We start from the raw sequence: 14259 nt of genomic DNA, 5'->3' as shown, positions 1-14259 counted from the left end.
AGACAAAAGTGGTAAGCCTGGTAGACCAAGTCATCATGGGTGGATGAATCGGTGAGTGAGATTCATAGGAACAGTCACCATGGCAGTAACAATAGGAGAGTGATGAGGAGGAGGAGGCGACTGACTGACCTTAAGTGAGCGAGTGACTTGACTGGTGACATTGGGGGGGGGGGGGGTGTCAATTGCCCGCGTCGCTCGTAATCCTGGCAAGATTTTTATCCCTGGATGTGGGAGCACGTGGGTCATTTCAGGACTGCTGCCACATGCCGCTGCCATGCGGTGTCGCTTTCAGACACAGCGGGAACATTTGATCTTCGAATGAGAATGAATCCTGTGCGTGTGTGTTTGCGCGCGTGTGTGGAGAGCGGTAGTGTAGCGGTTATCTATGAACCTGGTGACCCAAGTAAAATTCCCGCTCAAGGCTAACACCAGTGACGATTATCTGAACCGGTCCTGGGCCTCCCCTAGGTCGACTCAGCCTCACATGAGTACCGGTGTGTAAAACATGAGTACTGGGGAGACAAAGGCGGCCGGGCGTGGTGCTGGCCACCCACCTCCTCGTGTGCCGTGCCGGCATTTCATAAGGTGCTCGCTAACAGCACTTGCCCCAAGATTATGTTAAGGCTATACGGGAGATCTTTGTCTTTGTGTGCACGTGGGGGGGGAGGGGGAGCGGCAGCACGGTGGCTCAAGCGCCCTAGCCGTGAATTTGGCAACCCGAGCTTCGCTTTCGATCCGTGCGACTGTGAGTGACATCTGATCCCATCCTGCCCCCCTCCATCCCCCGCTCCAATGGGTCGACTCGGCCAATTAGCAAATTAATTTGTCCAAAAATATTACGTACGAGGTCAGTTTGATGACATTAACTATTTGGTGTTGGGCATTCTGGCAATGTGGGTTGCCTTCTCCTCAAGGCATTGATGAAAGTAAGGGCAGTTTTACCGCAATCATCATTGCTTGTGCGCTTGTCACCAGCAATGCATTTACTTTGTGAAACTCTTGACGGCTTGGTATGGCAATGGCATTTTGGCAGTTCTGTCTGGCCGATGAAGACAGAATTTGTCTCGGACGTGTCTCAACTCCATTCCTCGTAACCTCCCCGCTCACCACGTATTTGTGACCATCAGTTTATTCCTGTCATTTTTTGTATGCGTAAGCAAATTAAGCCACAGCACACCGCATGCATGCGATGGTTGGTAATCCTCCATAAAGCTGTGTCGTGTGGAGCCCCGAGGACTAGAAATTGAGAAACACTGGTCAACAGAACACACAACTTGGTCATGTGATCTCTCTCTCTGGGTGATCTGATTGGAAGTTGACATCCAAGTTGCATATTAAAAGTGAGCACCGGTCAGATTTTTCCAGATAGGGGGCAACAAAATTTGCATTAGTTAGGGCGCTATGGTGGTGAGATGTTAACTACCTCGCTTGGTACGCAGAAGGGCGTGGGTTCGATCCCGACCCTGACGCCTGCTCTATATGTGGCGTTTGCGTGTCTCTGTCCCCGTGGTTACCTGGATAATTTCTTCGGGTCCTCCGGTTTTTTCCCTCCACATTTAGAATCAACATCACGCGTTTAGAGTGTTTGGCTGCTATACATTTGTACACGGCAAGCCGACTTCGTTGAACTATCATTTGTGGCCAGGTCGCTTCTGAAAAAAAGCTATATAGCTGTGGGCCATGCCTGGTAAAATAAAAAAAGTTTTGTTGCCAGAAACGATTTGCTTAAATTCACGTGAACGTACGCCCTCCTGCCTTGCGTTCCTTCCCTCTCCATCCCTCTCAATCTCTCCCCATCCCTCCTCATCCCTCTCAATCCCTCCCCATCCCTCCGACGCTGCGCCGGTGACATCGGCAGCACTCTGTCGGACCCGCAGTCGGGCAAGGAGATGAGCGACGGCAACGAGGGCGCGGCCACCACGACGGCGACGGCGCGGGGCCACAAGGGGCGGCCCACGCAGCGTCAGTCGCGCAAGAACGTGCGCAGCAACTCGCGCCACGAGAAGGGCAGGCCCAAGCTGCAGATCCTCAACGTACGTACGACACGCGTCGATGAGTGCAACGACAAGATAGGAATTGCGACTATTGGCCTCTCCCCGGGCAATAGTAACGGGAGGTGGTTTTTAAGGTGTGTTCCAACGCCTGTTGTTGCAAGGGCGCAAGTCTGCGTGAACCGCGCACATCATGCTTGTGGTTCAACGTGCAAACGCGACCGTGCTTTGGTCGCAATTTTCGCATCGTCTTTGAAACGGATTGGCCTACACCAGACGGGGCCTCCTTTGATGGCCTTATCTCTGCCACCGGTGTTAGACCGGAGGACAATGCTAAATGGCGAACGGCGCAAAGGCAAGGTATCAATAGCTCGTGTCAAGCAGTTTTATCTACAGGATGCATCTCAACACCTCCTGAATTTTTGCCGGAAAGGGTAAAGCCTATACATTTTTTCATAATTTTGATAACGGCAAAAATGGGTCCCATAGGTACGTCACCACCGCGTGTTGTTCGGCATCATCATCCAACTCTCCTCCTCTATCCGATAGCCCTCTCTCTCCACATCATAAATCAAAGTAAAGGTTTTTACACAACCCATTGTCCCCACGGACTGTTGGGAAGTGCCCCAAGGCCTTCACTACAAGCAAACCCTGGCCCTGGGCCAGTTTAGACATACATTGTCTCTTCAGAAGAGTCAGATTACCATCTGTTCTCCTATAACGCGTCTTGTTTTCATCACGCAAATTGGATATAACGCGATTGAGTGTACGGAACGACGTCGCGTGAGTAGCAATAAGCGGTTGTACGGCTGCCTCGGCGTAGCATCACACAAGGCACTGGGATGCTGCTAGATGCTTCTAGATGCTACCCACGCGCCTCAGTCTTTGTTCAGCCTGCGTACGCACCTCACGTGTTATCGCGGATTGTGCTTTACCCTCCATTGTGTATTATTTATTATAACGCGATATTTTCATAACATGGTGCTCTTCAGGAACGCAACTGCCGCGTTATGGAACAAACTGTACCTATCAACGATGCTACATCGGCCAAGCCCCCTTTCATTAAAACAGTGTCTCTGTCCTGCGTATAAGCGACTTTGGTGCAGGAAAATTGCAGCGTTGAATTTAAGATTTTTATCTTGTTTTTTCGCAGCTTCCTCGGGGCAAAATGTAAGAGAGAGAGAGATAGCCGTGGTGGCCATTGGTAGAGCGGAATCCATTTGTAGGATTCTTGTTATTGCGTGTTAAGGTGGTGCTGGTGCATTTTCCTTGGCTCGCTCTTAGACTGTTGGAATTTCTTTCCGTAGTAATGTCTGCCACCTTCTGGCAAAAAATATAACACTCCTCTCGTGCAATGCAGTACCTCGCAAAGCAAGTCTGAGTAACATCTATGGCACAAATTGGTCATTACCGCCGTTTTTTAAGAATGTAACAAAGCAGACGAGAAGACATTACATCTCCTTCTTATGTCTGTCTCTGCACGTAAAAAAGTAAAACGAAATTAAGTCTATTTGATATAAGCTAGCGATTGAGGGAGACGTCGCCCGTCTTGATGCGCAAACTCCAGCGAATTGCGCACTTCGGTTCGCGGCCGACGTTCAAAGTGGGCTGCAACCCTGAAAGGAATGGCGCTGGTTGCCCCCCCCCCCCCCTCCGTGTATGGCAGCCAAGAGCAGTTTGTGCGAATGCTGTCGCAAGAGGTCACATGTTTGGCCCAACTTTCGGTGACTACGCGCGATGAATGTATGAATCTGCCCCCCACGTCTGAAGACGTATTACGTCTTAGACAAATGTGTGATTGCAACGTGAATCGAAATTGATTTGGACGTTGATATAAGGTCACGGTGCATGACGACGAATTCCACTTCACAGTGTGGTGGTTGTTTGTTGCTGGTTTTTTTGGTGGGCGCCGTGTGTGACTGGCAGGTGTCCAGGCGAGGGGACAAGGAGGTGGAGTGTCAGCTGGAGACGCACAACAAGAAGAAGGTCACCTTCAAATTCTGCCTGGACGCAGACAACCCCGAGGACATCGCCAAGTACATGGTGAGTCTCGTGCGTGCGTGCGTGCGCGGGTGCGTGCGTGCGCGGATGCGTGCGTGCGCGGATGCGTGCGTGCGCGGATGCGTGCGTGCGTGGCAAGCGGAGGGAGTGGAACGTTGGGAAAAAATTTCCGCCGTTGGTGATCACGTGAGAACGGAGTCGCGCTGAGCCCTCGACGAGTGAGGAGCAGCAGCTGAGTAATTAATTTGATCTGAGCTATCACAAATGATAGTTTTACGAGAGGCGGATTATCGTGTGGAAATTTACAGCAGCCAATTAAATCTAAATGCGTGATGTTGATTCTAAATGTGGAGGGAAAAAACAGGAGGACCCGGAGAAAAATCCACGTGACCACGCGGAAAAAGAACATGCGAACGTAAACTATACAGGCGTCAGGGTCGGGATCGAACCTACGACCTCCTGTATACCATGCGAGGTAGTTAACATCTCGCCACCGCGGCTCTCTTCTGGGTTTCTCCTCTCAGGCTTTCGCCAGCCGCTACAGCGGGCAACTTCTTCGGGGAGCTGTGAGCAAACATTACAAGCGGCCGCTGAATGAAAGACGAAAAAAAAAGGGAAACCAAAGCGGCGGGCAAAAACGTGGGTGACGAATCGTGAACGCATTTAAATTGAATGTCCTCTGTCGTCAGGTGGAGAACGACTTCATCCTGGTGTCGGAGCAGCGCACGTTCGTGGAGCAGATGCGCGACGTGTGCGACAAGGCGGAGGAGCTGCTGAGCGAGGAGGGAGAGGAAATGGGCCCCGAAGACGCCGGGGTAACGGCCCGAGACGACGCATTGCGAGCCGCTGGCGCCATCGCCGCCGCTTCTGATGGCGCCGCTGGCTCCGTGCAGGTGTCGCAACGCCTTTCTCACTCGCTCCCCCCGCCCCCCACTCCGCCGCGCCGCCCCGCGCGCCACCTGAGCCCCGCGCGCGGACCCCCCTTCTCCTGCCGCGAGCAGCGTGCCCTGAGATCGTTGGATGGCTGCAGACGGGCATTGAATGGTGCGCAAATGAATCGATTTCGAATCGATTCGTGCGTGCGTTTTGTAGGGGGGGACGACGATTGTAGACCGATGCAAATTTGCAAGTAAATGATGTGCTGAAAGAAGGTCATACGTATGTTACGTATGTTGAACTTCTTTCGCACCGTACGTAGCGAACCGTGCCAATCGGATGTGCGTGGGAATGTAAATTCGAATGGCTAGGGTCACGTCTGAATATTGGCAGTGGACAATCCAAGTAGAAGCAGATACTGTGCCTGTCAGGAATGAGGATGCCAAGATAGATGTATGTTTAACTTCTTTTGCACCGTACGTAGCCCACCGAGATAATCGGAGGTGAATCGCAAGGCTGGACTGTGTCAGAAATGAAGAGATGGGCAAGAACGCAGGAGTGGTTGGGGTGCTCGTTTCAGACAAAATGAAAGAAAAGTTACATTTTGATTTAAAGCTTTCATGACTGCAGGGATTCATATTCTTGGTTCTTTCGGTAAAGTCACGTAGAAGGGAAATAATAAAATAATAAAAATACAAAACAATTAAATTCTCACGACGTTCATCATCAGATGTGAAATCCACAGCAAGAATATTTTCTTGCTGTAGATTTCACACCTGATGATGATTGCTTGTGTTGCAGTCGAAACGTCGTGATAATTTTTATTGTTTTATATTTTTATTATTTTATTATTTCCCTTCTACGTGACTTTACCGAAAGAACCAAGAATATGAAAGAAAAGTAAACTCGCATGGCTAGGATGTGTCGTGAAAAGAGAGACACTCCACATCGGTAGGAGGATGATGAAAGGCACCAGGCGAGGGAGTCGTGGGCAGGCCTAGACAGAGGTGTGGTTCAAAGGGTGTCAACTTGGGTGTGAAGGACTACGGAGTGGATGTGGAGGTGACACAGGACATGGATGTGGTGGAGAAAGGGGGGGGGGGACCGGCAAGGCGGCACCACCCCCCGCCCCCGACACGAGTGGGGGAACTGTGCCACAAAGAAGAAGCTGTGAAAAACGCTACGCTCGTACATTCGAGATATAATGGAGCGAACAAACGTGCAGCTAGTAGAGGGGGAAAAAAGCAACAGTACAAATTAGATAATTGGCGTCATCTGGTCCAAGACCATGTGAGACTAGGCTCTAAGAAAAGCTGTCTCGGGTGTGGACCAATCAATTTCAAGGACAGTGCGTAAATTATCAGAGTTGTGTTTTTTGTTTGCATTCCGACCGCAGGTATTGTGGTCAATGCAAACATGACTCCTTGTAAAAAAAAGGTGTCAGTTTTGTTGCCAGATATAAGGGTAAAAAAAACAATTATCATATTTTGCTCCTGGAAAAGGAGGTTCCAATGGTACAAATTAGATGGTAAAATCATAAGAACAAAATCAGTTTTTTTTTATTTTTAAGCATATCTAATCGCGACCTGGAATCGCTATTACTCCTGGAATCGCCAGTGGGAACATGGGTCGGAGGAGGGTAATTTGTTACACCCCTTGTGATGCGAAAATGAAAGAATGAATTTGGTGAAGAAAAGAGCGAATACGTGAATGAGTGGGTGGGTTAACGCGTGCCGTTGCTTTGTGTCCCGCAGGGGCCGACGGTGCAGTCTAACGAGCAGCAGGATACGAACTCCTCTGCCACCCCGACGAGCAGTGAGTGCCGCTTGGACACAGCCGCGTGTTGGCGCTCATCACAGTTCCGGAGTTAGCACTCCAGAGTTAGCACTCGCCATCAATAGTTCCAGCATTTATCCGAACACAGAGAGCTCCAGGCTACTAACGTACACAACGATGATTTGTTTTTTCTCTCTCTCTCTCTTTCTCCGTCCCAGGTCCGGAGTCGGACGGTGCTCCACCGGCCGTCACGATGGTGCAGTCTGGCAGGATGCGCTTCTTCGTGAGCCCCGTGGTGGACACGGAGCCCCTGGACAAGGGCGCGTCACCGCCATCGCAAGGTAGAGAGAGGAGGCCGAGCTGCCCCCTCGCCCTCACGCCATAAATCGTCATACGTGCGCCGAGGGTGAATGCCCAGGTGCTATCCGGCATGTTTGTACGTCTGTGGAACTTGCGCGCACCGTACGTAGCCAAGCGTGTTAATCGGAGGTGCGGGGTAAGGGCAGCAAACTACAAACACAAAGAGCAGTTTTAAAGGAGTGTTAAATCGTGATCATTTAAAAGTGCATAGCTCCCAGTGGCTAATATCAGAAGGAAGAGCGTTCCAGACGGCCGCAGAAGTGCATCTAAAAAGGCGCGGTGCAGTGACCACCGTCTTTGCTCGATGGTTAGCCACGAAATAGTTTTCTCAATTTATAGATTTAAAAGTTTGAAGGTTTGTAAATTACGCTGCAGAAGGACTTGAAATTGACATTCTTGCGAGTTTTGGTAATTTCACTGCCCGCATGTCCTACTGGGCATAAAAGAGCTTCATAGGCTCATGGTATTCCTGCAGTCTGAATAAAGATTACACGATTCCGTTCACCCCGTTAAATGCAGGACACACGTTTTATCCACTCGCGATCTTTTGGCTACTCACTGTGGAGCAGTGGTTCTGAACCGGGGGTGCGTGGACCCCTGGGAGGTACGTGGCAATGGTCTCAGGGGGTACGTGTAGGTGATTTGTAAATACGTTAAATTACATCGAAAATGAGAGTTATTGGTGAATAATCATGTATGAATCTGCCAATATAGAATAACTACGAGAAATTAGAATCCACATGGTAACCTAGAACGATATGGAATTCCTTTCTAAATTCATTGATTGTAAACAACGCGGTTTCCAAGAGTAACCAGCGAGCCCGAACACATTACGTCACGCGTACAGAGCATGCAGTTGCACTCGCTAGTTATGATAACTTACAACATGAACAATTGGTTAAAATATTGATGTTCGTTATTCATACGTTTATTTCTCAGAACCATGTTGCGTCAACATTTTACAAGGGGGGGGGTGGGGTACAGTCGTAGCCTAAAAAGGTTGAGATAACCACTGCTGTAGAAGGAAGTTGCCACTTGAGTCTTCATTTGAGATGAGAGATGGCAACGGCTTTCGAGGGAGTCTCCCTGATGTTGACGTCCTTCCTTTGGCGTGCGTTTGTCCGCGCCGCGACAGACGTGGACTCGGAGCAGTGCAGCGGCCTCTCCTACTCCACCTCGGCCATCGACCTCAAGCTGGCGTTCGACAACATGCGCCAGATGTCGCAGAGCCTGTCCGAGATCCGCGACGGCATCAGCACAGCGCCGCCCTCCTACGTGCAGCCCGCACCGCCCCTCCCCTCCGCACCACCGGACGTGCCGGGCAGTGCCGCCACTGCCGGCGGCCTGGGCGTGCCAGAGACCATGCCCGTCACTACCCCCGTGCCCGCTGCCCCGGAACCGTGGCCGGATCTGTCGCGTTCGCCGGTTGTCGTTTCGTCATCGGAGCCGTCGGTCGTTCCGCCGGTGCCGCTTCTGCCGATTCTCGCCCCGGCTCCTGGCGTGCCTCTGCCGACGGCTGCGCTCACGGCCGCTCTCGCGCCGCCGGGCGGCCTCGACGTTCCTCCGCCGTTGTCCACGGCCCCGCTGCCGACGTCCACCGTGATGTTCCACGCTATCGCCGGCCCCGTTACGGTCGCCCCGTTGCCCGTTCCGGGCGTTTCCTTTCCGCCGGCCGCAGCTGCGATCGCTCCCCCCGCTGCCGTCGTCGTCGTCCCCGCGTCCACGGAATCCACGGCTCTCCCGGTCCCTCTGCCCGCACCGACGACCGTCGCTGCCCCGCCGATCACGGTGCCGCCCGCGGAAGCCGCTTACCTCCCTGACCCGGTCGCCGTTCCCGCCGAGGCGACGCCGCCTCCGCTCGTGCCAGATTTTCCGGTCGCGCCACTCGACCCGTCGTCGGCGGCGGCGACTACCGTCGCCCAGGTCGTTGTTTCGCAGCCGGCGGTCATTCCGGACGCGCAGCTGGGCAACTTCGGCACCACCACGCCTCCTACAGTGATGCCGCACCCTGAACCGACGGTCAACAACGAAGCCCTTCAGGCGCAGGCCGCACCCGTAACGGTTTCCGCTCCCGCGCCCGTGCCCGCACAAGCACCCGTAACCGGCACGGCCATCCCATACGAGCAGTTGCCCCAGGCTTATGCCGGTGCCCAGCCAGAGGTGGTGCAGCAACAGCAGCCTCTTCCCGCAGTGCAGCCCACCCTGCCGATGCCCACCGCCCCGGCCGTGTCTCTGCAGCAGCCCGCCAACGCGCAACCAACGGCGGGCCTTCCTTCCATGCAGCCCTTTCAACCGCAACAGCAGCAGCAACAGCAGCCCTTACCGCCAACTTCCATCGCCGCTAATGTACAGGTGTCGCTCGGTCAGCAGCAGCAACAACAGCTGCCACAGCAACAGCAGCAACAGCTGCCTCAGCAGCAGCAGCAGCAACAGCTGCCTCAGCAGCAGCAGCAGCAACAGCTGCCTCAGCAGCAGCAGCAACAGCTACCACAGCAGCAGCAGCAACAGCTATCGCAGCAGCAGCAACAGCTATCACAGCAGCAACAGCTGCCACAGCAGCAGCAGCTGCCACAGCAGCAGCAACAGCTACCACAGCAGCAGCAACAGCTACCACAGCAGCAGCAACAGCTACCACAGCAGCAGCAGCAACAGCTACCACAGCAGCAGCAGCAACAGCTACCACAGCAGCAGCAGCTGCCACAACAGCAGCAGCAGCAACAGCTGCCACAGCAGCAGCAGCAGACGGTTGCCCCGGTCGGCACGCAGGCCCAAGCGCCCGTCCCCATGCCAGCGGGACAATCTCCCCAGGTCGCCCCCACAGGCGCCGCCGTCCCGACTCCAACGGCCGCGGCGCCAACGCAGCCAGCGCCGCCCACGGCCGGCTCCACGGCCGGGCTGCCAACTCCGCAGGGCACGCTCCCTCACTCGCACGAGTCCGACACGGAGGTGACGCACCGGCTAACCGGCGCCGAGGACCTCAAGGCGCTGTCGGAGAAGCTGCGCAGCCTTTTCCACGACGCCAGCTCCACTTCGCCGGCGGCGGGAGACGCCACCGCGGCGATGGCAGCGGCAGCGGCGGCGCCGGCGGGGACGCTGTTGAAAGAGCAGGCGCCAGCGGCGGGCGTAACGGGCGTCGGCGCGCCCGCGGACCCAGCGCACGTGCTGTCCCCGAGCAAGTCGGTGCAGGGCTACGCGCCCGCGCAAGCCGGTCCCGCTGTCTCCCACCCGACGAGCCTGGCGCTGTACCCGGCTGCGGCGGTGGCGGCGGCGGCGGGAGTGGCGAGCCAGAGCGTCGCGCTGCCCACGACCACACCCGGGGCGGTGGCGCCGGCTCTGCCCTCGCAGGGCGTGGCGGCGGGGGGGGCGGCGCCAGCGCAGATGGCCAGTGCGTTCGTGGGCGGTGGCGGCACCGCCACCAGCAGCAGCAGCAGCAGCGGCACCACCCCGCCGAAACCCTTGCCTCCAACCTGGCTGCCCGTAAGTGCGCGCCGCACCCTTTCGCTGGGGCTACGTGTGCGTTCGTAGTTTAACGATTCGGCGCGGGCTAATTGCGTTTAAGATTGCGCTCCTAAACCTGCACGCCGTTGTGACATTTGCGGGCAAAAAACAAAAGCCCGTTTGTTCATCCCGTGATCGGTCTACTTAGCGTTTCATTCTTCGCTCGCTTTGCACGTTCGCGCAGCCCGCTCTCGTCCACAGCACGCTCGTGTTGGGGTGTCGCGGCAGTTCGCGGCTCGCCCGCCGAGTTGCGGCCGGGGCGACCGTAAACGCCGCGGCTTTCTCGGCGTGCGTGTAACTGGTTGAACTCGCTGAGGAGCTCACGTCGCACCGCGCCAGGGGATTTTCACCGCACAGAACCGCGGGGGGCTCGGTCTCACCGACCGCGTGGGGCTCGCCCGAAGCCACCCGGCAGCACGGGCGGCGTGTGTCCCCCGCACCGTCGCGTGCGCCGTTGCGGGGCCTGCCGTCATGGGTGGCGCCGCTAAAACTAAACCGCCGCTGTGTGTGCGCGCGTTCATGGCTGCTGGCTTTCCTCCCCCCCTCCCCCCGCTTGTAGGTGCAGACGCAGGCCACTGATCCACTTGAGCAGCGGTTAATTAAGACGCTCACTCCCACTGGCGAGCATGTTCCACCGTTCCCAGGCCCGCCCCAGAACCAGGTGCTTGCGTGGAATGCGTCGATCCACCGGCGCTGTCTCTCTCGCGCTCCCCTTCTGTTACAGTGTTTTTGTTTTGCCCCGCTTCAGAGGTGGAGACGCAGCGAGCTGTTGCGATCCACCATCCACCTCCCCCCCCCACCTTGCCTCTCTTCCACTTCTGTCTGTGTTGTCACACTTGGGCCCACGCGTGCTTTTCCTTTCCGCTGACGAGACGTTCAGCATCCCACCCTCACCCGTTAGGATTCCTAAGGATGTTTTGACGGCGTTTGTGCTCGTTGAACGACTAAGCTCGGCGGTCATGCTCGTCCTCACTGGCAAACTTGCTCGGAGTATTTTAGGTCATTAGGTCTATGTTTTTGGCATGGTAGGGTGCACCGATTTATCGATTGAAATGCTGCGTGCATCGAATCACGGTTGTGAAAATAATTGATATTCATAAATGTTGAATGTGATTGGTTCCTACTGCCACTAGAGACGCTAAATTCACCGCAATGTTTAAACAAATTTCATTGACGTTTCATTGAATCGCCAATGGGAGATTCGTGAAATGATTGCTCTTTTAATTGGTAAGGTTACATCCCTAGCTGTGGCGTTTTTTTGCTGTCATTTCCTGACATACAGCGAATTCAATGCAATGTGGATCTATATAGCATCCGAATGCAACCTCATCCCAAGACACTAAGCAATGAGAGATGGGCATCCTGTGCCTACCTATGTATGTATGTATGTTGAACTTCTTTCACACCTTACGTAGCTAACCATGCTAATCGGAGGTGCGGGGGAAGGACAACAAACTAAACAGAAAAAACAGCTTTTTTAATAAATGAGTTTTCGAACTGTATTTAAAAGTGCATAACTCCAGTCGCCTCCTCAAGACAAAGAGACCGGAATAAGAAGAGGAATGTCTTGAGCCTGGCCTTGAACAGAACCAGCCGACAGCACAGATGGCCGGAATAAGGAGAACGGAGTCTGTAATCCTGGCGGCAGAAGAGGAGATAGGGCGACCACCTTCAAATTAGTGAAGGTTGCAAGCGGGGCTTCGACGATTTCAGCTGTATATATACTATTTGGCCTTGTACTGATTCACATCTAGACTGGAACGATCGATATGAGATGTGGTGCCGGGCACTTTGAGATGCTGGGCCATATAAGCGCCTCGGAAATTTAAAAAAAACCTGATCCTGGTTATTAGGGTGACATTAAAACGTTGACCGCGACCTCGCCAAATTTGTGGACCTGCCCAGTAACGTCGATGTTCCTGTTTCCGCTTTTAACTGTTGCCTCCGCTGCTGCCGCTGCTGCCGCTGCTGCCGCTGCCGCTGCTGCCGCTGCTGCCACTGCTGCTGCCGCTGCTGCCGCTGCTGCCGCTGCCGCTGCTGCCGCTGCTGCCACTGCTGCTGCCGCTGCTGCTGCTGCTCCCGCTGCGCAGGCCCCGTTGGAGAGCCTCGAGGCGAGCCTGAAGCGGACACTGAGTCCGGAAACGGTGCAACACGGGTCGCCCCTGACGGCCGTCACCCAGGTTAGGAGCCGGCAGAAAGCCCTGACCGCAGACACTGGAGGCGTAATGCCCCCAACACGTTCACCGAAACAATTTCTCGCAACCGACTTAAAACTAAAATTAAAAACCGGTTCTTCCTATGACTTCCCCTGGTCTCTGTCCCCTACGGTTAACGAGACGAGAGCGTGAATTTGACGTGAGCCCATTGAAATGTGCGGCACGGTTTGTTCCGCTTCGAATGTCCTCGTGGATCGAGTCTCTTTGAGGGCTGCGTTGTTGATGGGTGGGGTTGGTTGTTTGCCCACGCGCGCGTAACCAAGGTACCCGTCGTGTCTCCACAGCCTGGCGGCGCCGAGCCGTTTCCCCTGGCAACCCAGGAGGGTGGTGCCACCTCGTGGGAGACGATAACCACCCCCATGCACCCGGCTGAAGGTCGGTTTCCTGTGAATGCATTTGATCCGCGACGGCTATTTTTAGAATCCAAATGGAAGCTTTTCGGGAACATTAAGTGGATGGGTGGGTCAAGCCACCCATTTTCATGTCTTTGTTTAAGACGTAATTAACACGAAAATGCCACCATCACTTTAGCCACCACCTATGTCAGGCCAATTTTATGCTTAACGATATTTTACAGGGTTGTTTTTTATTGAAACCTCGTCGCACATTAAAAAATATATATATATTGGGAGAGCGGTGATGCAGCGGTTATCGCTGTGCACTACGAACATCGCTTTTCAATTCGCAGTTAAGGGAAAAAAAGATCCAATATACTTCCAAAGGTGGCTTTTATGTAACCTTTGAAAGATAATTCATGATTTTTTTTCTTAGGGAGAATGTAAAATTAAAGCCATGTTCCATCCAGAATCAAAATCGGAAAATTTATTTTTCACACATGTCCACCACCAAATGAAAGTCGAATAATATGGATGTCAGCAGGCCGGCCCGTTGAAAAAAGCAATCAAAATGTGACAACCGTACGATTTTCTTACGCTTTGTAAGAGCGCAGATCTGTGTGGAATTGGACATTGGTGCGTGAACCCACATCGATCAATCTTCACACAATCCACAATGCCACCTTACCGCCCGCCTCCAGTGTGTCCCCGCCCCCCGCCGCCGCTCGTGACGACGACGTTGTCTTGCCTGTACGTATGCTGAACTTCTTTCGCACCGTACGTAGCCAACCGCGCTAATCGGTCTCGTGTTGCCGCAGGCGTTCTGCCCGCCGAGCCGGGTCAGGGGGCCGGCCCATGCGCCACCGCAGCCGCCGGCGTCCAACAGCGAGCCGAGTTCGACACCCAGGTGAGTGCCGCCGTCAATGGCGGGGTGGGCGGGAAGTGTCCCCGATACCCCGTGTCTTATAGAGCGGTCATTGACGCGTGGAGTTGGAGAGGAGGGGGGGGGTATAGGGACTTCCCGTCCAGCTGGTAGAGTTGGCCACTTAATGTTGTCTCTCTTGCACAGGAGATGTGAAATATCAGTGGGCTCTCATAAATGGTTGCTGGCCTGCCAACCTACCTACCGATCGACCCACCTACCTATCTACCCACCTAACTACCCACCTACCTATCGACCCACCTACCGATCGAACCACCTACCTA

The 14259-nt window shown here is 54.3% G+C and overlaps 1 protein-coding gene across 13 annotated transcripts in view; it reads left to right on the top strand.

The window, feature by feature from the left end:
- Nucleotides 1-14259, top strand: part of LOC144729388 (uncharacterized) — a 133297-nt gene that overhangs the window by 103169 nt on the left and 15869 nt on the right. For 11 of the 13 annotated variants that reach the window (XM_078609643.1, XM_078609642.1, XM_078609633.1 and 8 more), the window contains 10 exons: nt 1859-2033; nt 3918-4034; nt 4682-4885; nt 6623-6683; nt 6863-6985; nt 8140-10481; nt 11062-11163; nt 12593-12682; nt 13003-13093; nt 13872-13960. In XM_078609643.1, the coding sequence (XP_078465769.1) occupies nt 1859-2033; nt 3918-4034; nt 4682-4885; nt 6623-6683; nt 6863-6985; nt 8140-10481; nt 11062-11163; nt 12593-12682; nt 13003-13093; nt 13872-13960 (3394 nt within the window). The remainder of the gene's footprint in view (nt 1-1858; nt 2034-3917; nt 4035-4681; nt 4886-6622; nt 6684-6862; nt 6986-8139; nt 10482-11061; nt 11164-12592; nt 12683-13002; nt 13094-13871; nt 13961-14259) is intronic. The other 2 variants (XM_078609639.1, XM_078609641.1) reach the window with 2 other exon arrangements.

This window comes from Lampetra planeri, chromosome 32, assembly GCF_965212315.1.
Source record: "Lampetra planeri chromosome 32, kcLamPlan1.2.h2, whole genome shotgun sequence".
In the NCBI taxonomy this organism is placed as follows: domain Eukaryota; kingdom Metazoa; phylum Chordata; class Hyperoartia; order Petromyzontiformes; family Petromyzontidae; genus Lampetra; species Lampetra planeri.
Note: the sequence above shows the minus strand (reverse complement) of the source record. Positions and strands in the feature narration are given on the sequence as shown.